General features: G+C 41.4%; 1 protein-coding gene across 1 annotated transcript in view; it reads right to left on the reverse strand.

The window, feature by feature from the left end:
* The window catches only part of LOC121003396 (gastrula zinc finger protein XlCGF57.1-like), a 68,612-nt gene that overhangs the window by 3,321 nt on the left and 40,712 nt on the right, over positions 1–24,579 (reverse strand). Inside the window, exon 5 of the mRNA XM_040435229.1 lies at positions 7,326–9,212. Within this exon, the coding sequence (XP_040291163.1) occupies positions 7,720–9,212 (1,493 nt within the window). The 3' untranslated portion in view covers positions 7,326–7,719. The remainder of the gene's footprint in view (positions 1–7,325; positions 9,213–24,579) is intronic.

Genomic DNA, 24,579 nt, shown 5'->3' on the forward strand with positions numbered 1-24,579 from the left:
CCCCTCATAAATCCAGAACCTGTAGGTTTACCCGGGGGTATTTTCGCACAGCTTGTACATTTTTATTCCGTACTGTGCCTGCTTGCTGGGCAGGTACTGGCAGAATTTAACCCTTCCTTTAAGGCTACTTTCACACTAGCGTTCGGGGCTCCGCTTGTGAGTTCCGTTTGAAGGGTCTCACAAGCGGCCCCGAACGGATCCGTCCAACCCTAATGCATTCTGAATGGATGCGGATCCGCTCAGAATGCATCAGTCTGGCTCCGTTTGTCCTCTGCTCCGCTCAGCAGGCGGACACCTGAACGCAGCTTGCAGCGTTCAGGGCTCCGCCTGGCCGTGCGGAGGCAAACGGATCCGTCCAGACTTACAATGTAAGTCAATGGGGACGGATCCGTTTGAAGTTGACACAGTATGGCTCAATTTTCAAACGGATCCGTCTCCCATTGACTTTCAATGTAAAGTCAAAACGGATCCGTTTGAATCCGTTTGCATTATCATGAACAAAAAAAAAAAAAATATTTTTTTTTTTTTTTTTTTGTTCATGGTAATGCAAACGGATCCGTTCTGAACGGATCTAAACGTTTGCATTATAGGTGCGGATCCGTCTGGGCACATACCAGACGGATCCGACCTAAACGCAGGTGTGAAAGTAGCCTAAAATGTACAAGGGACTAGTCTATGCTAATTTCTTTTTCTGGGGTGAACACCTTTGTAAATTTGGAGTTGAGGTGCTCCAGGAGGGGTCTTATTTTGAATAGATGGTCAAATTGTGGGTCATATGAGCGGGACATGGCCATATTGTGAATTTGAGTGTTGTACAAGACATCTAAACTCCAATATTGTCTCATTTCTTTTTTTTTTTTACCAGGCCCATATGCAGCAACAGCCCCCAAAATGTCATGTCGGCTGCATTTACTGGGGTCCAACCTAGCGGTCTAGCATATGAGGATGTCGGGTTTTGAGCTATAAACTGCTGGGCATATAAATTTGTTTGGGTCACCATCAAATTTATGAATTCGTCAGGGATTATTTTTTTTTAATCTATTTCTGTGAAGCCTGTGCAGTCAATCTGAATTCCAGTTTCCCACAAACTCTGGAATTTGGGGCTCATAATCCTCAGGCAGTGTGGTCCATAGGGGATCACTAGGGGGGGCTACTTCATCTCTCCTGGGGCGTCTCCTTGAGGGTCCCTCATCACCGGATGACGATGATGATGAAGGAGTAGAGGAATGTGGCATCCTCTTCTCCCTCACTTGCAGACTCCGTTTTAGAGGCAAGGATGGCGTATGCCTCTTCAGCGGAGTACATTCTCTGGGATGGACGGGACATTTTTATTTTTATTGGCGTGTGTAAAATAAAAAATGTCAGGGGGGTGTACCGGTATGTAGTGATTTAACACGTGAGGGGGCTTGTAATGAATATTAAATAAAATTTACGATAAAGAAAAAAGATAGAAAAAAAAGAGAAAAAGAAAAGAGAAAAAGATGAGTGAAAGAATAAGAAAGAAAAAAAAGGCTAAAAAAGAAAAGCACTCAAACCTGAGCAGACACTGTCAGTAATTTACACTACTGATCGGCGCTCAGCAGCTGCAGGACCCACGCACGCAGACGGCACGTGTGTGGGTTTAAAAATCTAAACTAGTACTAACTAAACTTGACTTATGCATATATATACAGTACAGACCAAAAGTTTGGACACACCTTCTCATTCAAAGAGTTTTCTTTATTTTCATGACTATGAAGGCATCAAAACTATGAATTAACACATGTGGAATTATATACATAACAAACAAGTGTGAAACAACTGAAAATATGTCATATTCTAGGTTCTTCAAAGTAGCCACCTTTTGCTTTGATTACTGTTTTGCACACTCTTGGCATTCTCTTGATGAGCTTCAAGAGGTAGTCACCTGAAATGGTCTTCCAACAGTCTTGAAGGAGTTCCCAAAGATGCTTAGCACTTGTTGGCCCTTTTGCCTTCACTCTGGGGTCCAGCTCACCCCAAACCATCTCGATTGGGTTCAGGTCCGGTGACTGTGGAGGCCAGGTCATCTGGCGCAGCACCCCATCACTCTCCTTCATGGTCAAATAGCCCTTACTTTCAAAGTTTTCCCAATTTTTCGGCTGACTGACTGACCTTCATTTCTTAAAGTAATGATGGCCACTCGTTTTTCTTTACTTAGCTGCTTTTTTCTTGCCATAATACAGATTCTAACAGTCTATTCAGTAGGATTATCAGCTGTGTATCCACCTGACTTCTCCTCAACGCAACTGATGGTCCCAACCCCATTTATAAGGCAATAAATCCCACTTATTAAACCTGACAGGGCACACCTGTGAAGTGAAAACCATTTCAGGGGACTACCTCTTGAAGCTCATTAAGAGAATGCCAAGAGTGTGCAAAGCAGTAATCAAAGCAAAAGGTGGCTACTTTGAAGAACCTAGAATATGACATATTTTCAGTTGTTTCACACTTGTTTGTTATGTATATAATTCCACATGTGTTAATTTATAGTTTTGATGCCTTCAGTGTGAATCTACAATTTTGATAGTCATGAAAATAAAGAAAACTCTTTGAATGAGAAGGTGTGTCCAAACTTTTGGTCTGTACTGTATATATACAGTGGATATAAAAAGTCTACACACGCCTGTTAAAATGTCAAGTTTCTGTAATGTCAAAAAATTAGACAAAGATAAATCATTTCAGAACTTTTTCCACCTTTAATGTGACCTATAAACTGTACAACTCAATTGAAAAACAAACTGAAATCTTTTAGGTAGAGGGAAGAAAAAATATAAAAATAAAATAATATGGTTGCATAAGTGTGCACACCCGTAAACTAATACTATGTTAAAGCACCTTTTGATTTTATTACAGCACTCAGTCTTTTTGGGTATGAGTATATCAGCATGGCACATTTTGACTTGGCAAGATTTGCCCACTCTTCTTTGCAAAAACACTCCAAATCTGTCAGATTGCCAGGGCATCTCCTGTGCACAGCCCTCTTCAGATCACCCCACAGATTTTCAATCGGATTCAGGTCTGGGCTCTGGCTGGGCCATTACAAAACTTTTATCTTCTTCTGGTGAAGCCATTCCTTTGTTGAATTGGATGTATGCTTTGGGTCGTTGTCATGCTGAAAGATGAAGTTCCTCTTAATGTTCAGCTTCCTAGCAGAAGCCTGAAGGTTTCGTGCCAATATTGACTGGTATTTGGAACTGTTCACAATGCCCTCTAGCTTAACTAAGGCCCCAGTTCCAGCTGAAGAAAAACAGCCCCAAAGCATCATGCTGCCACCACCATGCTTCACTGTGGGTATGGTGTTCTTTTGGTGATGTGCAGTGTTGTTTTTGCGCCAAACATATCGTTTGGAAATATGGCCAAAAAGTTCAACCTTGGTTTCATCAAACCATAACACCTTTTCCCACATGCTTTTGGAAGACTTCAGATGTGTTTTTGCAAAATGTAGCCTGGCTTGGATGTTTTTCTTCGTAAGAAAAGGCTTTCGTCTTGCCACTCTACCTCCTAGCCCAGATATATGAAGTATACGGGAGATTGTTGTCACATGTACCACACAGCCAGTACTTGCCAGATATTCCTGCAGCTCCTTTAATGTTGCTGTAGGCCTCTTGGTAGCCTCCCAGACCAGTTTTCTTCTCGTCTTTTCATTAATTTTGGAGGGACGTCCAGTTCTTGGTAATGTCACTGTTGTGCCATATTTTCTCCACTTGATGATGACTGTCTTCACTGTGTTCCATGGTATATCTAATGCCTTGAAAATTATTTTGTACCCTTCTCCTGACTGATACCTTTTAACAATGAGATCCCTCTGATGCTTTGGAAGCTCTCTGTGGACCATGGCTTTTGCTGTGGGATGCGACTAACAAGACCAACTAGAGCAGCTGAACTTTATTTGGGGTTAATCAGAGGTACTTTAAATGATTTGGTAAGCAGGCTTGGTTTAACCGCTTTCCGTCACACTAACGCCGAAAGGCGTGAGTGTGGCGGCTCTCTCAGGTCACACTAACGCCGAAAGGCGTCATCTCGTGAGACCCGAGATTTGCTGTTTACAGCGACGCGCAGCTTAGAAGTTGATCTACAGCCTGCCAGCAGCGATCATTCGCAGGCTGTAGATGCGATTTTTTTTAACCCCAGAAAGGTATATCAGATGCTGTTTTGTTAACAGCGTCTGATATACCTGCTACCTGGTCCTCTGGTGGTCCCTTTTGCTTGAATCGACCACCAGAGGACACAGGCAGCTCTGTAAGTAGCACTAATCACCACACTACACTACACCCTCCCCTGTCACTTATTAACCCCTTATTAACCCCTGATCACCCCATATAGACTCCCTGATCACCCCCCTGTCATTGATCACCCCCCTGTAAGGCTCCATTCAGACGTCCACGGATCCGCGGATCCACAAAACACGGACACCGGCAATGTGCTTTCCGCATTTTGCGGATCCGCACATTGCCAGAACTATATAGAAAATGCCTTTTCTTGTCCGCAATTGCGGACAAGAATAGGACATGTTCTATAGGCTCTACAAAAAACACAGTGTTCGCCCGATCAGGCCTGATCTTGTGCGCACACTTACATTCAGTCCGCCCCACCGCAGTGACAGAATTTTTTTTTTCTGATCACTGCAAAAACACAGTAAAATCGCTGCGGCACTATAAAGATCACTTTTGAGGGGCATGGCAAGTTCATAGAAGATTTTTTTTTTTTTGGCACAAGTAAGGGCTCTTTCACACCTGCGTTATTGTCTTCCGGCATAGAGTTCCGTCGTCGGGGCTCTATGCCGGAAGAATCCTGATCAGGATTATCCTAATGCATTCTGAATGGAGAGTAATCCGTTCAGGATGCATCAGGATGTCTTCAGTTCCGGTACGGAACGTTTGTTGGCCGGAGAAAATACCGCAGCATGCTGCGCTTTTTGCTCCGGCCAAAAATCCGGAACACTTGCCGCAAGGCCGGATCCGGAATTAATGCCCATTGGAAGGCATTGATCCGGATCCGGCCTTAAGCTAAACGTCGTTTCGGCGCATTGCCGGAGCCGACATTTAGCTTTTTCAGAGTGGTTACCATAGCTGCCGGGACGCTAAAGTCCTGACAGCCATGGTAAGTGTAGCGGGGAGCGGGGGAGCAGTGTACTTACCGTCCGTGCGGCTCCCGGGGCGCTCCAGAGTGACGTCAGGGCGCCCCAAGCGCATGGATCACGTGATCGCATGGATCACGTCATCCATGCGCATGGGGCGCTCTGACGTCATTCTGGAGCGCCCCGGGAGCCGCACGGACTGTAAGTATACCGCTCCCCCGCTCCCCGCTCCTACTATGGCAACCAGGACTTTAATAGCGTCCTGGGTGCCATAGTAACACTGAAAGCATTTGGAAGACGGTTCCGTCTTCAAATGCTTTCAGTACACTTGCGTTTTTCCGGATCCGGAGTGTAATTCCGGCAAGTGGAGTACACGCCGGATCCGGACAACGCAAGTGTGAAAGAGGCCTTAGCAGAAATAGTTTTTTTTTTTGTTTTTTTCTTACAAAGTCTCATATTCCACTAGCTTGTGACAAAAAATAAAATCTTACATGAACTCACCATACCCCTCACGGAATCCAATTGTGTAAAAATGCCCTGTGAAATCCTAAAAGTACTCATTGAAATTTGGGCCCCTTTGCGCATCTTGGCTGCAAAAAAGTGTCACACATGTGGTATTGGCGTACTCAGAAGAAGTAGGGCAATGTGTTTTGGGGTGTATTTTTACATACACTGCGTGCAGAATTATTAGGCAAATGAGTATTTTGACCACATCATCCTCTTTATGCATGTTGTCTTACTCCAAGCTGTATAGGCTCGAAAGCCTACTACCAATTAAGCATATTAGGTGATGTGCATCTCTGTAATGAGAAGGGGTGTGGTATAATGACATCAACACCCTATATTAGGTGTGCATAATTATTAGGCAACTTCCTTTCCTTTGGCAAAATGGGTCAAAAGAAGGACTTGACAGGCTCAGAAAAGTCAAAAATAGTGAGATATCTTGCAGAGGGATGCAGCACTCTTAAAATTGCAAAGCTTCTGAAGCGTGATCATCGAACAATCAAGCGTTTCATTCAAAATAGTCAACAGGGTCGCAAGAAGCGTGTGGAAAAACCAAGGCGCAAAATAACTGCCCATGAACTGAGAAAAGTCAAGCGTGCAGCTGCCAAGATGCCACTTGCCACCAGTTTGGCCATATTTCAGAGCTGCAACATCACTGGAGTGCCCAAAAGCACAAGGTGTGCAATACTCAGAGACATGGCCAAGGTAAGAAAGGCTGAAAGACGACCACCACTGAACAAGACACACAAGCTGAAACGTCAAGACTGGGCCAAGAAATATCTCAAGACTGATTTTTCTAATGTTTTATGGACTGATGAAATGAGAGTGAGTCTTGATGGGCCAGATGGATGGGCCCGTGGCTGGATTGGTAAAGGGCAGAGAGCTCCAGTCCGACTCAGACGCCAGCAAGGTGGAGGTGGAGTACTGGTTTGGGCTGGTATCATCAAACATGAGCTTGTGGGGCTATTTCGGGTTGAGGATGGAGTCAAGCTCAACTCACAGTCCTACTGCCAGTTTCTGGAAGACACCTTCTTCAAGCAGTGGTACAGGAAGAAGTCTGCATCCTTCAAGAAAAACATGATTTTCATGCAGGACAATGCTCCATCACACGCGTCCAAGTACTCCACAGCGTGGCTGGCAAGAAAGGGTATAAAAGAAGAAAATCTAATGACATGGCCTCCTTGTTCACCTGATCTGAACCCCATTGAGAACCTGTGGTGCATCATCAAATGTGAGATTTACAAGGAGGGAAAACAGTACACCTCTCTGAACAGTGTCTGGGAGGCTGTGGTTGCTGCTGCACGCAATGTTGATGGTGAACAGATCAAAACACTGACAGAATCCATGGATGGCAGGCTTTTGAGTGTCCTTGCAAAGAAAGGTGGCTATATTGGTCACTGATTTGTTTTTGTTTTGTTTTTGAATGTCAGAAATGTATATTTGTGAATGTTGAGATGTTATATTGGTTTCACTGGTAAAAATAAATAATTGAAATGGGTATATATTAGTTTTTTGTTAAGTTGCCTAATAATTATGCACAGTAATAGTCACCTGCACACACAGATATCCCCCTAAAATAGCTAAAACTAAAAACAAACTAAAAACTACTTCCAAAAATATTCAGCTTTGATATTAATGAGTTTTTTGGGTTCATTGAGAACATGGTTGTTGTTCAATAATAAAATTAATCCTCAAAAATACAACTTGCCTAATAATTCTGCACTCCCTGTATTCCAGTATTTTTATGACAGCAGTGATGGTTAAGCCTATCTCCTGTGTGTAGGATTTTGTACTAGTGTTAATCATCCATCACAATTTTTCTTTGAGGCACCTGTGTTATCTAGCAGACATTGTGTCTGGGGAATCAGAATAAACATAATTTTCCTTGTTGGTCTCGTAATGTAATATAGGGAACAAACGGGTATGTTTCACACAGGTGTCTGAATGATCAGGTTTTTCAATCTTTATTTTTTTGTAATCTCTCCCTTTATTTTTAATAGAATGTTTTTCTGTTTTTTTTTGTGTCCAATATTGCAGTGAATTAAAAACATTTCATGTTTGAACATTAAAAAAGAATTTAAAAAAAGTAAAAAAAAAAAAATCTAATTTATTTCACATTACATCTGAGGTAAAACAGACTCAACATTAAAATGGCTTCGCTTTTTATGCTGAGAAAGAGCTGATCTATGGTTATAACATTTCCCACATTCTAAACATGAAAATGGCTTCTCCCCTGTGTGGATTAACTGATGATTAACAAGATCAGATTTCTGGATAAAACATTTCCCACATTCTGAACATGGAAATGGCTTTTCCCCTGTGTGAATTCTCTGGTGTTTAACAAGATCAGACGTCTGCCTAAATTTTTTATTACATTCTGAACATGAAAATGGCTTCTCCCCTGTGTGAGTTTTCAGATGCTCAATAAGATTTGATTTCCTCGTAAAACGTTTTCCACATTCTGAACATAAAAATGGTTTCTCCCCTGTATGGATTAAGTGATGACTAGCTACATCCGACTTGTAACTAAAACGTTTTCCGCACTCTGAACAGGAAAATGGTTTCTCCCTTGTGTGAGATCGCTGATGTTTATGAAGAATGGACTTCTTAGTAAACCTTTTCTCACATTCTGAACATGAATATGGTTTCTCCCCTGTATGGATTAACCGATGATTAACAAGATCAGACTTCTGAATAAAACATTTCCCACAATCTGAACATGGATATGGCTTGTCCCCTGTGTGAATTCTCTGATGTTTAACAAGATCAGACTTCTGCCTAAAATTTTTATTACATTCTGAACATGAAAATGGTTTCTCCCTTATGTGAGATTTTTGATGTTTATCAAGAATGGACTTCTTGATAAACCTTTTCTCACATTCTGAACATGAAAATGGCTTCTCCCTTGTGTGTATTACCTGATCTTTAACAAGATCGCTACTCTGACTAAAACATTTTCCACAGTCTGGGCATAAATATATCTCCTCTCCTGTGTGAGTTTGCAAATGTTCAATAACACTTGGGTTCTTTGTGAAGAAATCTGAAAACTCTAAGCAAGTTCTCTGATGTTCAAAAAGAAATGTTTTCTGAGTAAAACATTTTCCACATTCTGAACATAAATATGACTTCTCCCCTGTGTGAGTTTTCTGATGTTCAATAAGTTGCAATTTCCTTGTAAAACATTTCCCACATTCAACACATAAATACGGATTCACCCCCGTGTGAGTTCTTTGATGTACAGTGAGATAGGACTTTTGGCGAAAACTTTTCCCACATTCAGGACATGAAAATGGCCTCTCATCTCTATGAATTCTTTCATGCATAGAAAGGGTAGATTTTCTTTTAAAACATTTCCAACATTCAGAACATGGAAATATTTTACACTCGCTCACTCCTGCAGTTTGGTTACGAATCTGTGATTGTCCAGAAGAAGGTTCCTTGTGATTACTTCGATCCATAAAACGATCTCTGGTGTGAAGGCCTGAGGGTATATTTGTAGAAAGAGGTGTTAAGGAATGTTCTACCTTATTGTCTTCTGTGATATTATATTTTATTTCTGATTCTGGAGACAAATGAAGATTTCCTTCAAAGTCTTTGATGTAGTCATCTGCTGAAAATAAAAACAGGTTGTATTTCACCTTTTGGAAACAAAATAACTTTTGTTCATCTCATGATTCCTCTTACCAATTGGAGGAGATGTGTACTTTCATGATTTCCACACGTTGGTGGTCTTTTTTTCTAATTAGGACAGGTTTATGTTAATTTTTAAAAATACATAAACAAATTGCGGAAAAGCATAAAAAAACGCATGCGTTTTTACAGCAATTGCATTTTTTTTTTAAAGGTGCAACATTAAAACGAATGTGTTTCACCCATAAAAACTGCATAGACAATTACCAGATAGATTTAACATGTTTCACCTGTAAAAAAAATTAAAATGCTTGCATTTTATACTTTTTTTTGTGATATGTTTTTGATGTTTTTTTTAAAGCAACACAAAAGCGACTTCTTAATCTATCCTTAACCCTTAGGATACCGGAGTTTTTTTCTTCGTTTTTGCATTTTCATCTTCCTTGGGCAATAAATGTTTTATATTTCTGCTCATAGCTGTATGAGGGCTTATTTTTTGTGGGACAAGTTGTAAGTTTTAATGCCACCATTAATTACGGCATGAAATGAAGTGGAAAGCAGTAAAAAAAAATCAAAATGGGGTGGAATTGAAAAAAACCACACAATTCCTCCACCGTTTTACGGGTTTTGTTCAAATGGTGTTTCATTTGTGGCAAAACTGACCCATGCCCTTCATTCTCTGGGTCAGTATGATTACAACAATACCCCATATGTATAGGTATTTTATGTCTAAATAGTGTAAAAATAAATGTAAACTTTGCTAAAAAAAAAACGTTTTTATACCTATGTCTACTGAGCTGTTTAGGGGCTTATTTTTTTGTGGGACAATCCGTAGTTTTTATTGATATCATTTTGGAGTGTGCTTTACTTTTTGATCACATTTTATTACATTTTTTCGGGTAAGAAAGCAATGAAAAATGGCAAATCGGCTATTTTGACCCTTTTTTTCCATTACGCCATTCACCGTATTGGAAATTTTTATTTCATTTTAATAGTATTAGTTTTTGGTCGTGGTGATACCCATAATGTTTATATTTATTGTTATTTAGGTATTTATTTTTTAATTATACTGGGTGATTTAACCCCTTAAGGACTGGGCTCATTTTCACCTTAAGGACCAGGCTCATTTTCACCTTAAGGACCAGGCCATTTTTTGCAAATCTGTCACTTTATGTGGTGATAACTTTAAAACGCTTTGACTTATCCGAGCCATTCTGAGATTGTTTTTTCGACGTTTTAATTTCTCTACTTCTATAATACATAGTAATACCTACAAAAATAGTTATTACTTTACATTTCCCATATGTCTACTTCATGTTTGGATCATTTTGGGGACGTTACAAGGCTTAGAAGTTTAGAAGCAAATCTTGAAATTTTTCAGAAATTTTCAAAAACCCACTTTTTAAAGACCAGTTCAGGTCTGAAGTCACTTTGTGAGGCTTACATAATAGAAACCACCCAAAAATGACCCCATTCTAGAAACTACACCCCTCAAGGTATTCAAAACAGATTTTACAAATGTCGTTAACCCTTTAGGTGTTACACAAGAGTTAATGGCAAATGGAGATAAAATTTCAGAATTTCGATGTTTTGGCAAATTTTCCATTTTAATCAATTTTTTTCCAGTAAAAAAAGCAAGGGTTAACAGCCAAACAAAACTCAAAATGTATTGCCCTGATTCTGTAGTTTATAAAAACACCCCATATGTGGTCGTAAACTGCTGTTTGACCAAACGGCAGGGCGCACAATGAAATGAAACGCCATATGGTTTCTGGAAGGCAGATTTTGATGGCCTTTTTTTTTTTACACCATGTCCCATTTGAAGAACCCCTGATGCACCCCTAGAGTAGAAATTCCATAAAAGTGACCACATCTAAGAAACAACACCCCTCAAGGTATTCAAAACTGATTTTACAAGCTTTATTAATCCTTTAGTCCAGTGTTCCTCAACTCCAGTCCTCAGGGCCCACCTACCGGTCATGATTTGAGAATCTCACAGAATGAATACCTGTGGTAAGACCTGATGGATGGACCCTAATTATATCACCTGCTCAATACTAAGGAAATCCTCAAAACATGACTGGTAGGTGGGCCCTGAGGACCGGAGTTGAGGAACCCTGCTTTAGTCGTTCCATAAGATTTAATGGAAAATGGAGATAAAATTTCTGAATTTCACTTTTTTGGAAGATTTTCCATTTTAATAATTTTTTTCCAGTAACAAAGCAAGGGTTAACAGCCAAACAAAACTCAACACTTATTACTCTGATTCTGCAGTTTACAGAAACACTCCATATGTGGTCGTAAACTGCTGTACGGGCACACAGCAGGGCGCAGAAGGAGAGGAACGCCATTTGGTTTTTGGAAGGCAGATTTTGCTGGATTGGTTTTTAGACACCATGTCCCATTTGAAGCCCCCTGATGCACCCCTAGAGTAGAAACTCTGTGGCCATACAGCAGTTTACGACCACATATGGGGCATTTCTGTAAACTACAGAATCAGGGCAATAAATATTGAGTTTTGTTTGGCTGTTAACCCTTGCTTTGTTACGGGAAAAAATTTATTAAAATGGAAAATTTGCCAAAAAATAGCTGTTTTGGCAACATTTTTATTTTTTATTATTTACAACGTTCATCTGACATGTTAGATCATGTGCTATTTTTATAGAGCAGGTTCTAACCGGATGCGGCGATACCTAATATGTATACCTTTTTTTATTATATTTAGGTTTTACACAATAATATCATTTTTGAAACAAAAATAAATTCATGTTTTAGTGTCTCCATAGTTTTTTCAGTTTTTAGGCGATTGTCTTAGGTAGAGTATAATTTTTGTGGGATGAGATTACGGTTAGATTGGCACTATTTTGGGGGGCATACGACTTTTTGATCGCTTGCTATTTTTGTGGTGTAAGGTGACAAAAAAATTGCCGTTTTAATTTTTTACAGTGTTCACCTCATTGTTTAGGTCATGTGGTATTTTTATAGAGCAGGTTCTTACGGACGCGGTGATATCAAACATGTGTAGGGAATTTTTTTATTTTTAATCTGTGATAAATGTCTTTTTTTTCACTTTTTTTACAAATTTTTGACTCAGACCCACTTGGTTCTTGAAGATCCAGTGGGTCTGATGTCTGTATAATACAATACAGTACACTATATAGAAACTCAGATTTCTACATGTTTTCTACATGTTTTCATAAGCATTAATATTGTTTACTTTTAAGAATTTATCTAAACCATTTTTGAAACTGTCCACTGTTCCTGCTGCGACCACGTCCTGAGGAAGTCTATTCCACAGCTTCACAGTAAAGAAGCTTTGACGCTTCTGAAGACTGAACTTTTTCTTCTCCCGTCGGAGGCAGTGCCCCCTTGTCTTTTGAGCGCATTTTACATTATGAGGCAGAAGGCGTGCTGTAAGCCACATGGGTTAGCCTGGAGGGTGTCCAGGAGGAGTTTGGTAACCACAACAGGACAGTCTCAGGAGACAGACTAGGCTTGGTTTTGCAAATGATATTTAATTTGCTTTCAATTTGCTTCCAGTATGTCAAGATATGGAGATGTGTACCTAGCCCATTTACGCATCTCCAACATAAATCAGATTGGGATAACCCCATTTGTTTAAACTTCTGCAGATAATAATTATACCATCTTGTCATTACCTTAAAAGAAGTTAATGACACATGCGGGCAGTTTTGAAAAACCCATGTGACTTTGAGCAAATGTCACTATTTCAGGGTCTGTGAACGATTTACTTGTCTTTTTCCCAGCTGTTCAAGTAGGCCAGTACGTCTCTGTGTTTGAATGTTGATGATGTATGATAAAAGAGAGAGAGATCATTTTGGGGGCAAGGGGTTCTTTGTAAATAGTTTTTTCTAGTCATGTCAGGTCCTCTGGAGTAGCGTATTTAGAAAACAAAGTGGTCAGAGAGTGAGAAAGCTCATGCCTCCTTTTAGAGCAAAAGGAGGAGATATTAGCTTTAGAGCTATCTTGGGCATAATGTCTCTCACAGTCTGTTATTGTAATTTAGTCGAAAAGCTGGGGGCATCTACAACTTGTGAGAGAGTAAAATAGGGAATTAGGTGAGCAAGTAATGGCCGAGGTAGTCTAGAGAAAAGAGGGGATATGGTTGCAGGTATTGAAAATTCAAGTAAACCCCTTTGTTCAAGCCAAGCGTATTAAGGAATTTTGCCAATCCCCACAAGCCTGCCAGTTGAGTAGTTTCCAATGCAGCGCTTAATGTCCACTCCCAAAATACTAAGACTAGGAACACAAATGTGTCTATCTCTTCAATTGTATAGCCCTGTAGTACATCAAAAGATCTGGGAGACCAAACCCTCCCAATGAGCAAAGAAGAGTTAGGCTGTTGTATGCCATCTTGGGCCTCTTGCCTTTTCAGAGAAGAAGAAAATATGGTGTCACCGCCAGCTCTCTGAGAAGGTCTGACAGACGTCCTTCTCTACCTCTTGCATGATGTTCTTTGTTTTGGTTTCACTTTCTCATCTCATTTTCTTCTTCCAGGTGTCACCTATTTAGACTAATCCTCTTTCCTTTATATTTCCTCCCATACTGCCTCACTTTGCGGTTTATACTACTTCCTGGATTGAAGTGATCACTGCTGGAGACTTCTGTTACTGCTTGCTCAGATAAGTCCTTTCTTGTATTGTGTTTCTTTGCTGGCTTGATTCTAGGTGACCCTGACCTCCTCCGTATTAAGTGCAGGGAGCCGGTGGTCGTGTCCCCTCACTATTATAGGGTTTTCAGGTGTCACACAGTCTAGGTACGAGGGCATGCAATCGTCTACCTCTGAGACCTTTTGTATGTGCTTAGCAGTCAGGGTGAGCTCTTAGGGTTTTACAGGGGTCACCTTAATGCTCCTTAGTTTGGGATCAAGCCAGTCGGATGTTTATCCATAACTTCCAGCTATCTGCTATATCATCCGTGACAGATGGACTTAATCAAGTAAAAAAAACGACTGCGGCAGAAAAATAGGAACCATCTGAAAAAGATACAAAAATCTAGGGAGAACAAATGTCTGGAGTAAATTCTTACTTCCTATCCATGAGACATATGGAATGGATAGGGAAGACAACATGGATTTAACGTTGTGGATCAATGGAGGATAGTTTGATTTATAAGGCAAACTAGAATCGTTGGGGAGTTAGACACCTAAATATTTCAACTGAGAACACTGCCATTTGAATGATGCCTGCTTACTGATAGTCTCCACTACCTTTCCTGGAGCAAAAATGTTAAGAGCCTCTCACTTGGCATAATTGATTTTGAAGCTTGATAAACTACGAAAGTCCTCAAAAAGGGGTATGATCTGTGGAAAGGCTGTAGCACAATTAGAGATAAGGAGAAGCAGTTCATCTGCAAAAGCTACATACTGGTGTACTACTTCAACCACCTTCAGACCCTTGATATGTTCCCTAATGGCTTGGAGCAAAGTTTCCATAACCATGACAAACAGGATGGGAGACAGCGGGCAACCTTTCCTGGTTTCATTAGGAATATCAAAGGCATCGGATAAGGTAGCATTGATCCTAGTTCGGGCACTTGGATGTGAATAGAAAGACGTGATGGCAGAGACATACTGTATGTAGCGGGAATTCCAAACTGTAGCAGAACTTTCTGCATCTACATCCATAGAAAATAGGGTCTTTACCTTCCTTAAGCAAAATAGTAATAGTGGCACTTAAAGGGGTATTCCAGTTACCATAAATATAACGTATGTTTTAGACTAATTCATCATCAATAACTACCTAATATAATGTAAATTTCACATATTTACCGTTCAGTAGTTATAAAAGTAGTCTTCCTCTGCTATCCACTATGTTTCCTCATAAATTACCATGGCATCGACCTGTAGTTCTGAGCCTTTGTTAGGTCGAGCATGCTCAGTGTGTTGCTATCAATACTGTAGCTAAATGTCTTGTGAAACAAAGAAAGGGTCAGTGTGCTGGTGATGACTGAGTAGAGGGGGCGTGACTGGGCAGTATATCAGGCAGCCAATCAATAAACATCACCACTCACAGCATGAAAGCTAGGGATTGTGGGGATTGTAGTCTTTGTGAGGGAAGATCAGGTGCCATGATACTCTCAGTGTGTTGCAGGCTCACACAGGAGCTAGACAAACAGATTGCAAGTTTAATTGAGACTCAGGTTATATATGTATAGGTACTGTATGGGTTCTGGTTGGGTCACAGCTTGCAGCCTTAATGCAGTTTTTCAAAAATTAAGTTACTTTACCGGAATACCCCTTTAAGGCTTGATTTGAAAATGCAGAGCCAGACATCTTCAGTGGATAATCTAGGGAGTTGCAATTTAGCTAAAAAGCTGTCTATGTCAGTACTCTTAGGGGAGCAAATATGAGAAGGAAGGCCAGAAGGCAAATTGTATAGATTTTAGTAGAAGGACATGAATGACTCGGCTATGTCACTTGTTCTTGTCACCCTATTGACCGCCTCAGTTTTGATGGAGTGTATAAAAGTGGAATCTCTAAGTTTTCTTTTATATATATAGGGCATGAGTTCAATACCTTTATCACCATGGGCATAATATTTAAATCTAGAATACTGATACTATTTAGCATACCTGACATTCAGGTGGTCTTTCAGCTGCTCCCTAAGGGTAGCAAGATCTTTTTGTGTCTCTTGCACTCTAGACTATGTAAGATCTCAATAGCTGTTATCTGGGCTAGCAGAGAACTGAGTACTTTCTGCCTCTCCCTTTTGAGTTAGTGCCTAGCGCAATTAGCTCACCCAGCACAAACACTTTGGGGGAGATTTATCAAACTGTTGTAAGGTAGAGCTGGTTTATTTGCCCATAGCAACCAAAGAGATTGCACCTTTCATTTTTCACAGCTCCTTTGTGTTCCCACCATGTACTCAGTACCAATGTGTCTTCTGGAGAATTTTCATAAAAAAAGCGAACCAATTTATCTGAAATTGTTGAGACATACATATCCCTATCTAATAAGGTCCAATTTAATCTCGATGGCCACTCCCTTACTGGCAGGTTATGGAAGGTGATGGAGGCCGATACTGCAGCGTTGTCAGAGATAGCTATTAGACTGATGTCCACTGCTTTGAGCATTTGGCAGAATATTATCAGGAATAGAAATATAGTCTAATCTCTGATAAGAGGAGGACTTCTCAATTAAAGTAGTCCTTAGTGGAAAAGTGGACAATTCTCCATGTATTCAAAAGATATAGCTGCCATAGGGATCTATAGAGGGAACTGAGGACCCTTTGCGAATGAGCAGAGGAACCAGTGGAGGAGTCTACAAGGGGAACGAGCATACTATTAAAATCATCTCCTCTCAGTAGAATTATGTAGCTTTTTCAAGATGGATCTAATCCATTTACATTGTTGGTGGTTCGGAGCATAAATACAAACAAGTGTAACCCGACAGAGCCCAATTTGTCCCTTATAAAAATAAATCTACCATCAGTATCAACCGAGGACACAAAGGGGATGTGTTTGGCTATTCCAATGCTAGTGCCCCTAGAGGCAGATCCATATGTGCTGTGGAAGCATTGATTAAAATACAACTGAAAGAATTTGGGAATTCTGCCATGTTTCAAATATGTTTCCTATAAAATATATACATCAGATTTAGCTTTCCTCAACAGCAATAGGACCTGTGGCCTCTTCTGTGGTGTGTTCATTACTGGATGTAAGTGTGATATCAGCCACAGCCAACTAAGGCTGTCCCAGATAACATACACCTATTCTCAAAACTTAGGGGAGAAACAAAAACCAAAGAACAAAAAATAAACAGTAACAAACAAATATAAACAGAGGGTGAGATGTAAATTACCCATATAATAACCATATAAAGGCTCCTTATGCACAAGACAGAGGGTGTGTGGTGGCAGGAAGGCACATAGACAATCCCGAGCTGACACCACAAACCCATACCCATAGAAACAATGTAATCATAACTGTAGCTTAGCCATACAGCGAGAAACTTGTGTTGTGGAAATTTTATTAGGATGTGTATTTAATATATTGTGTATTGTCATCATGTCTCTCAGTGTCAGGGTAAACCATTGGAGTGGATATCTTCCCGTGTATGTCCTGTTACAGCTGCTGGGCTCAGAGGTCTCCGTCGGCGAATGGTCCATGTGCTAAGCACTGGGCTGTGGGCCGGGGGAGACTGATGTGTTCAGCAGAGCAGTGTTTTGTTGGCGTGGATGCATTAAAGGAACGTGCGTTTGTTGTCTCTAGTGCGCCTGATCAGCCGCTGGAGATAATGACGTTGTCCTGTAAATAAACATGCATGAGGATCATAGTAATTTTATCTGGCATTGAGCAAGGCTGGATAAAATTAGCTCCAGTGGTAATGGTAGGTTATAGTATACATGTGTTTGTTAGCTAGCTAGGTTATTCTAAATGATGGTGTCTTATCTTCCTATGTCATCACTTCCTGTATCCTTGTCTTGGGCCAGCCCCTTTTTACACCTTTTGTTAGTAAATAAAGGTGAGCAGACTGAGCAGGGCGAAAGGAGTCTCTCAGGATTTTCAACCAAGATGGTAACAGATGTGTGGCTCTCTGACTGGGGTTGAGGGAAGGGGGACTCACCTTTTTCCTTACACAAACTTTGATGCGAGCTGATTGCAACTATTAATATTTACCACAACAGTTGGCGACCACGAATTAGGCTAATTTTTTCCCCGTTATTAGCAGAACTTAAAGGAGACACAGCTTAATTTTCAAAAAAGGCCGCATAAGGTAATTTCCTTTTTCCTTACTCTCATTGTTGAGAAAGTTTTGCTGTTTGGGAATTTAAATCTGTGTACTCCAATCTGCTGATATCAGGAAAGAAATCTACTTAAAAAGAACCTATTGTGTATATGGTTGTTATCTGCTGCATCAGGGGTGTGTAAGTGTTTTTCCCTTGTAAGTTGATTGTACAGAGGTTGTATGATGAGATTGTATGATCATTGATGAGTAGTACAGGGTATTGTGTTTTTTGTAATTTTTAACTTTTATGTTACTTTGATTTTGTAAGAGGCAATTTTATAGAGGTTTATAGAGGCAGCAATTGGTTTTAGTGTTTGTACATTAGAGACAGCGTTTAGAGAGTGTTTTTATATTGTTAACCTGTAAATCACCCACAGAGTGGAGGATTTTCTCTGGTTTCAAGGGGAAGGGAACAGGGAATATAGAAACTGTTTTTATTGTTGGATATTGTAGACACCATCTTGATTTCCTTTGTGTGATGACCATGTGCTTGGCGGCCATCTTTACCATGTGCTTGTCGGCCCATCTTAGTCAGTTTACTATGGAAAGCGATCTGATTGTTTTTGCCTGAAATGTTAGTTTTGTCAAATAATTATCTTGTCTTTTTGTAACCTTTTCTATGTACAGTTTTATTTTGTTTTGATAAGTTTTATGCTGGATATCGGTTGAGTGTTCGGTTATGGTATAGCTCAGTGACCAGTCTGATACAGGAATCATTGTGTGAACATTAGTGGCAGTTTAGTGGTGAAATCGTCCTATAGTTGATGATTCTGCTTAATGTTTGTATATCTGTGGCTGTTACACTGAATTGTAGACTTGTTTGGCATAATTAATACGGGTACTACAGTGTAGAAAGGTTCTGTGCCAAAAGTATTGGGACAACTCCTAGAAATTGGTACTAGTGTTTTGTTTTTTGTAGCAACCATTGTGGAGTTTGTTTTTGTGCAATGGAAAGTATTTTTAAAGAAGTAGCAAAGTTGAAGGACACGGCGGCCATTCTTCAGGCTATGCAGGGATCTACTGATCCATGGCTGCAGGCCCAGAATTGTGTAGCAAACCTAATCGGTACCAAAAAATGGCGCAAAAGGAAAGGCAAGTATGCTCTGATTTTTGCTGCTGGGTGGATAGCGGATAAATATCAAGAGTCTTGTAGGCTGAAGCTGAGTTTGGAAGGAGAAGTGGAAGATTTAAAAGTGGAAATTGTTAAATTGAGAACTCTTGTCCAGCAGGCAGCTGAAGCTAGCGCTAATTATGAATGTACTGTGAGGTATAATACTGAGCTGCGCAAGGAGAATGAATGTTTATCTGAAAGCCTGATGCATGCACAGGGTGCTGTAAGGGAATTGCCAGAGTCATTGAAGCAACCGTTGGAGAGTAATGTGTCTGGGATTGGAGGCAATGTATGCACTGTAAGCATGGATAAGTCTGAGGACTGTGGTTCAGATAGTGGAACCGACTCAGGGATGGAGATGGACAATGTGTCTGACCCTGGAGTTGGGCGTATTAACACAAGGCCAGAAGATTCCTCAGATGAGTCCGTGGTAAGTGGACTCAATATGGTTAATGTTGTGCGCCAAATCAAATCGCCATGTGCCCAGACAAGGTATTATGCAGGGAGGCGAGGTATTCTTTGTTTTGCATGCAGGGAATACGGGCACATTGCACGATATTGTGACGTTGCTAATGGCAACAGACACAGGTTTGTTAAGTACCCCAGAACCACACCTAGAAGTAAAGTGGTTTATTCAGCACGATGGGCTAATGGTCCCAGACATGGTTCTTTGCAAAGGCAGAGAGCCCAGGAACAGCCGAGGTCATCTATCAGTGAGGCGGATTTTAAATCACAATATGAACGGTTAAAATGTGAAAGAAACCGGTTTTGGGACCTTGTGATGTTAAGTCCTGCTTCTCTGGTAAAATGAATCTGAAGCTGTTTGGGGCTGGGCAAATTAACATTTCAATTACTGGGTGGGTAGAATTTCTCCTGTACGGTTTCAGGGGAACCCTCTAAGACATTGATTTGTTAATTCAGTCCTATACAATTGTATGTGTTCCTGAGGTTTTAGTTTTTGTATGCGTTTTGGGTTAAGGTAAAATTAACTTTTTACTGAATCTCAATGTATGTAGCAGGACTGTCTGTAACTGAAGTTTGTTATGTTTGTTTTTCTCTCCTGTTTACAGGTCTTCTTATTTACTAATCCATTTATTATTATTTTTAGGTTTTTATTGAAGTTTCTTTCAGTTTTTCCTTATTTACCAACCCATTTTTATTTTTTTTAGCCTATTATTAATTTTTCCCTTTTTATAAATTTTTTAGGTTTTTCATATTTTGGCGCTTTTCTCTTTTTCTTTTTTCTCTTTCTTTCCCTCTCTTTTCTCTGCAGATTTGGTTAGGAGTACTGGGGGTCTCATGATATTGTGTGGGAACTACTGTCTGAATTCAAGGGTTGCTGCTGAGTGAGAGATTTCTGATCAGTCACTGCAAAAAGGGCTTCGTGTGCTGTTCAGCTGGACTATATAGAATCATATCGGCAAAGGAAAGTGAGTTGATGAGCATTTTTTTTAAGGAGACAAGGTGATATATATCACCTGGGCATACCAATAGCTGTGTGAGTAACCCCATTCCCCACAGGAGTACTGTGTGTTTGTTTCCTGTGCACCCCCCGTCCCCACAGAAGGTACTGTGTGTTCTCTGTGCACCCCTCGTCCCCACAGAAGGTACTGTGTGTTTTCTGTGCACCCCTTTTTCCACTCCAGGTCAATTGGAAGCCCTATCCTGTGGTCAGGTAACTATTCAGAGCCAAAACCGAGGCTGGTATATCTCATTAGGAGACTCAGAGGGCCGCCGTGTGTCGGCGAGAGCTCTTTTCCTCACACTGATTACTCCTTTTCCTGAGGTCTAACTAGGGTGAACGGAGTCCGTGTGTCGGTGCCAGAAACCCTGGGGCACCTCAGAGGCAAACGAAGGGGAGTAACAGCCGCCCAGCGTGTGTCGCAGGGCAGTCCTTGCGTAGGTCGCGGGACAATTCCTTGCGTAGGTCGCGGGAAAATTCCTTGCGTAGGTCGCGGGAAACTGGAGATGGACGCATCTACTTTTAGAAGGCTCGAGCATGAGTTTAGGGTAATTTAGGGAACAGAAGGGTACCACTTCTGACTATAGGATAGCCAAGCAGTACATGAAATCCATCTATGGAGGAGGAGTTGTTAAGCCCCTCAAAGATTGGCACCAATGGACTGTAGGTTCAGAGTGGACCATCCCCAAAGAAGGGACCTTTGAGGTCTGGATTTGGGAAAAGTTTGTCCGTGAATTCCCCACTAGACTCCAAAGCCATGGTCCCCTCCAGAAGGCAGAACTGTGGCTGCACGAATCCATCGAGCTCCAGCAACAGGGCATTCAAAAGTCCCAGACAGTGTGAACTAACACTGTCATGTAATCCCGTCCCGCTAGGACTGCAGAGTCCAAGAGAAGCGCTTTTCTCTGTCTCTATCTCTCTGTCATCTCTCCATCTAACCTTGAGACGATGCACCATGTTTAATCCAGCTTCTCTTCGTCCTGGTTTTAAGGACGATGAGAAGGGGGGAAAGTGGTGCAGAAAACAACGATCTTCAAACTTTCTAACCTCTCAAATGTCAATCCTTTTCTTTGCTGGTACTTGGGTCTGATTTTTGCAAAGAAGGTAAAAATCACGGCCGATCCATGGCCTGAATGTTCCACTGTAACCCTTTTATTCCATCAGGTATGCCCCCAGGTAGCCCCACGGGTTATCACCCGATGTCCACCCCCGGGTTCGGGAGTTCTCTTCCGGACCCAGACTCAATAACCAGTGTTCATTCTAGTCAACCAGGTGATTTGGTCGTGCTAAAGAAACATCCGAGGACGGGACTAGAGCCAAGATATCTTGGGCCATTCCAGGTGCTGCTGATGACGCCAACCTCTCTGAAGTTCGAAGGACGAGACAACTGGATCCACACCAGTCACTGCAAGAAGCTGCTCAACTAAGTCAAAGAATGCAGAGTATCACTTTTGTTTATTTGTTACAAGGAGGCATTTGTTGATAGACGATACATTATTATTAGCTCTGGCTCCTGCTCCTTGCTTATTAATCCTGTATGGGTGTCCGGGCAGCTAGGCGACCCGTAGATGTGGGATCCTCCGGTTGTGAGGAAGGTTATGCCTGGCTAGCAGACACCATTGACAAGGGTCAGGCCCATACTGACAGGAGCAGGACAGAGGCGGAGCTATGACTAGTGACGGTTAGAATCCTTTTTAAAGCTTTGGGAGGTCTTGGGGCTCACTGGTTTTCCATTGGATCCGGGTGAAAGGAAATGGGACATGTACTTATGTTTTTTGTTTCCATTCCTTCTATACGCCGGAGTGAGATGTTCCTGATGTCTAATCGACTGAGTTACCGAAGACCGAACAGACAAGACGCCCTGAAGACCAAACCATAGACCAGATGCAGAGGATCCCAAACCAGCCGGCGACCAACGCGAAACGCCACCTCCTAAGTCACCTCCCGAAGAAAAGAAGACGTGTCAAGATTGACTTTACAAAGACTGTTTTTTTCAAAGAAGAAGATCGAGATCCGTCGAGGGACATTGGCGAGCATATGACAAAGAGGAGGGACTGTTGGGGAAATTTTATTAGGATGTGTATTTAATATATTGTGTATTGTCATCATGTCTCTCAGTGTCAGGGTAAACCATTGGAGTGGATATCTTCCCGTGTATGTCCTGTTACAGCTGCTGGGCTCAGAGGTCTCCGTCGGCGAATGGTCCATGTGCTAAGCACTGGGCTGTGGGCCGGGGGAGACTGATGTGTTCAGCAGAGCAGTGTTTTGTTGGCGTGGATGCATTAAAGGAACGTGCGTTTGTTGTCTCTAGTGCGCCTGATCAGCCGCTGGAGATAATGACGTTGTCCTGTAAATAAACATGCATGAGGATCATAGTAATTTTATCTGGCATTGATCACTGAGCAAGGCTGGATAAAATTAGCTCCAGTGGTAATGGTAGGTTATAGTATACATGTGTTTGTTAGCTAGCTAGGTTATTCTAAATGATGGTGTCTTGACTTCCTATGTCATCACTTCCTGTATCCTTGTCTTGGGCCAGCCCCTTTTTACACCTTTTGTTAGTAAATAAAGGTGAGCAGACTGAGAAGGGCGGAAGGAGTCTCTCAGGATTTTCAACCAAGATGGTAACAGATGTGTGGCTCTCTGACTGGGGTTGAGGGAAGGGGGACTCACCTTTTTCCTTACACAAACTTTGATGCGAGCTGATTGCAACTATTAATATTTACCACAACACTTGAAATACATAAGCCTCCAAGGGAGGCATATTCCAAGGGAGGCATTATACAAGAAATGGTCCATCATATGGTGTCTTGTAAGTGCGGAACTGAAATATATAGAGTCCACCATGGAGAACCTTTCTGTGGTGTCCCAAACGATATCATCTTGTAACAGCGAATGGATGACTCAATAAGATCATCAGTGACCTGTACCCTGAAGAGGCATTGTAACATCATCCTGAAGCTTTCTTTGATTTTGGAGTCTTGTTTTTAATCATCACTGGGCAATCTTGGGCCGCGGTGGCAACTGAGGGTGGGGAAGCAACAGCAGTACCCAAGAGTGTATCTCCAGGGGGTCTATGCATAGTAACGACCAAGCAGAGTGTAAGTCATCTGGCGACTTAATGATGCATCTTCTGCCATCTTTAGTGTATGTCAAACCAAAAGGGAACAGCCACCGGAACATGATCATTTGCAATCTCAGGTAGTCACAAAATGGTTTTAAGAGATGTCTTTTGGTCAAGGTAGATGGGGCAATATTCTAGAACAGCAATATGGATGTTCCTTCACACTGTAGCTCCTTTCTCTCCCTGGCTTCTTTGAGAATAGCTGCTGTGTCACTGTAGCTGAGGAGGCCAAAAATAGTTTCCTGAGACAGGTTATCTTCTCTAGATGTGGGTGGCAGTGACCTATGAATGAACTCAATGATGATAGCTTTAACTGTTTCAGCCCCCAATAAGGCCTCAAAGGTCTGCATTGCCGCAGCCTATAGTGAGTCATGTGTTACAGTCTGAGGCAGCAATTTGATCCACACATTCTTGCGTTGGCTTCTATTTTCCTGGTAGTCAATTAGTAAAAGAACGATGGAGATGGTGTTGCTTTGGGCATCACAGTTTAGGGCTAGGGTCTCTTTATAGGACACTAATGAGGTCTGATTATCCTCCAGGGCCTCTACTCTATGGCCTATTTTACTCATCTCTGTTTTATTGTCCACCTCAATTCTTTTAAGACGAGAGCAAGGGCATGAACCAGAACCTTCTTGAGATAGGACTTAGAGAGGGCAATGTGGTCAATGCACCTCATCTGCTATATCTAGAGTGTTGTCTGCTTCTGAATCGTCTGGTGAGTCTGAGCCACACTGCTGTTTCAGCGCCATCTTGGCCCCTCGTGCCAGATATGTGGCCTATTTCTTTTTCAGGTATTGGTCCATTTCACATTGGGTTTTTTTGAATCTTGGGACATCCTGAGATGCTGTGAGTTGATCCTTGCCAATCTTGACCATTCTGAGGCTGGTTAAGCAGGTAAAAT

Source organism: Bufo bufo, chromosome 6 (genome assembly GCF_905171765.1).
Source record: "Bufo bufo chromosome 6, aBufBuf1.1, whole genome shotgun sequence".
NCBI classification, from domain to species: Eukaryota; Metazoa; Chordata; class Amphibia; order Anura; family Bufonidae; genus Bufo; species Bufo bufo.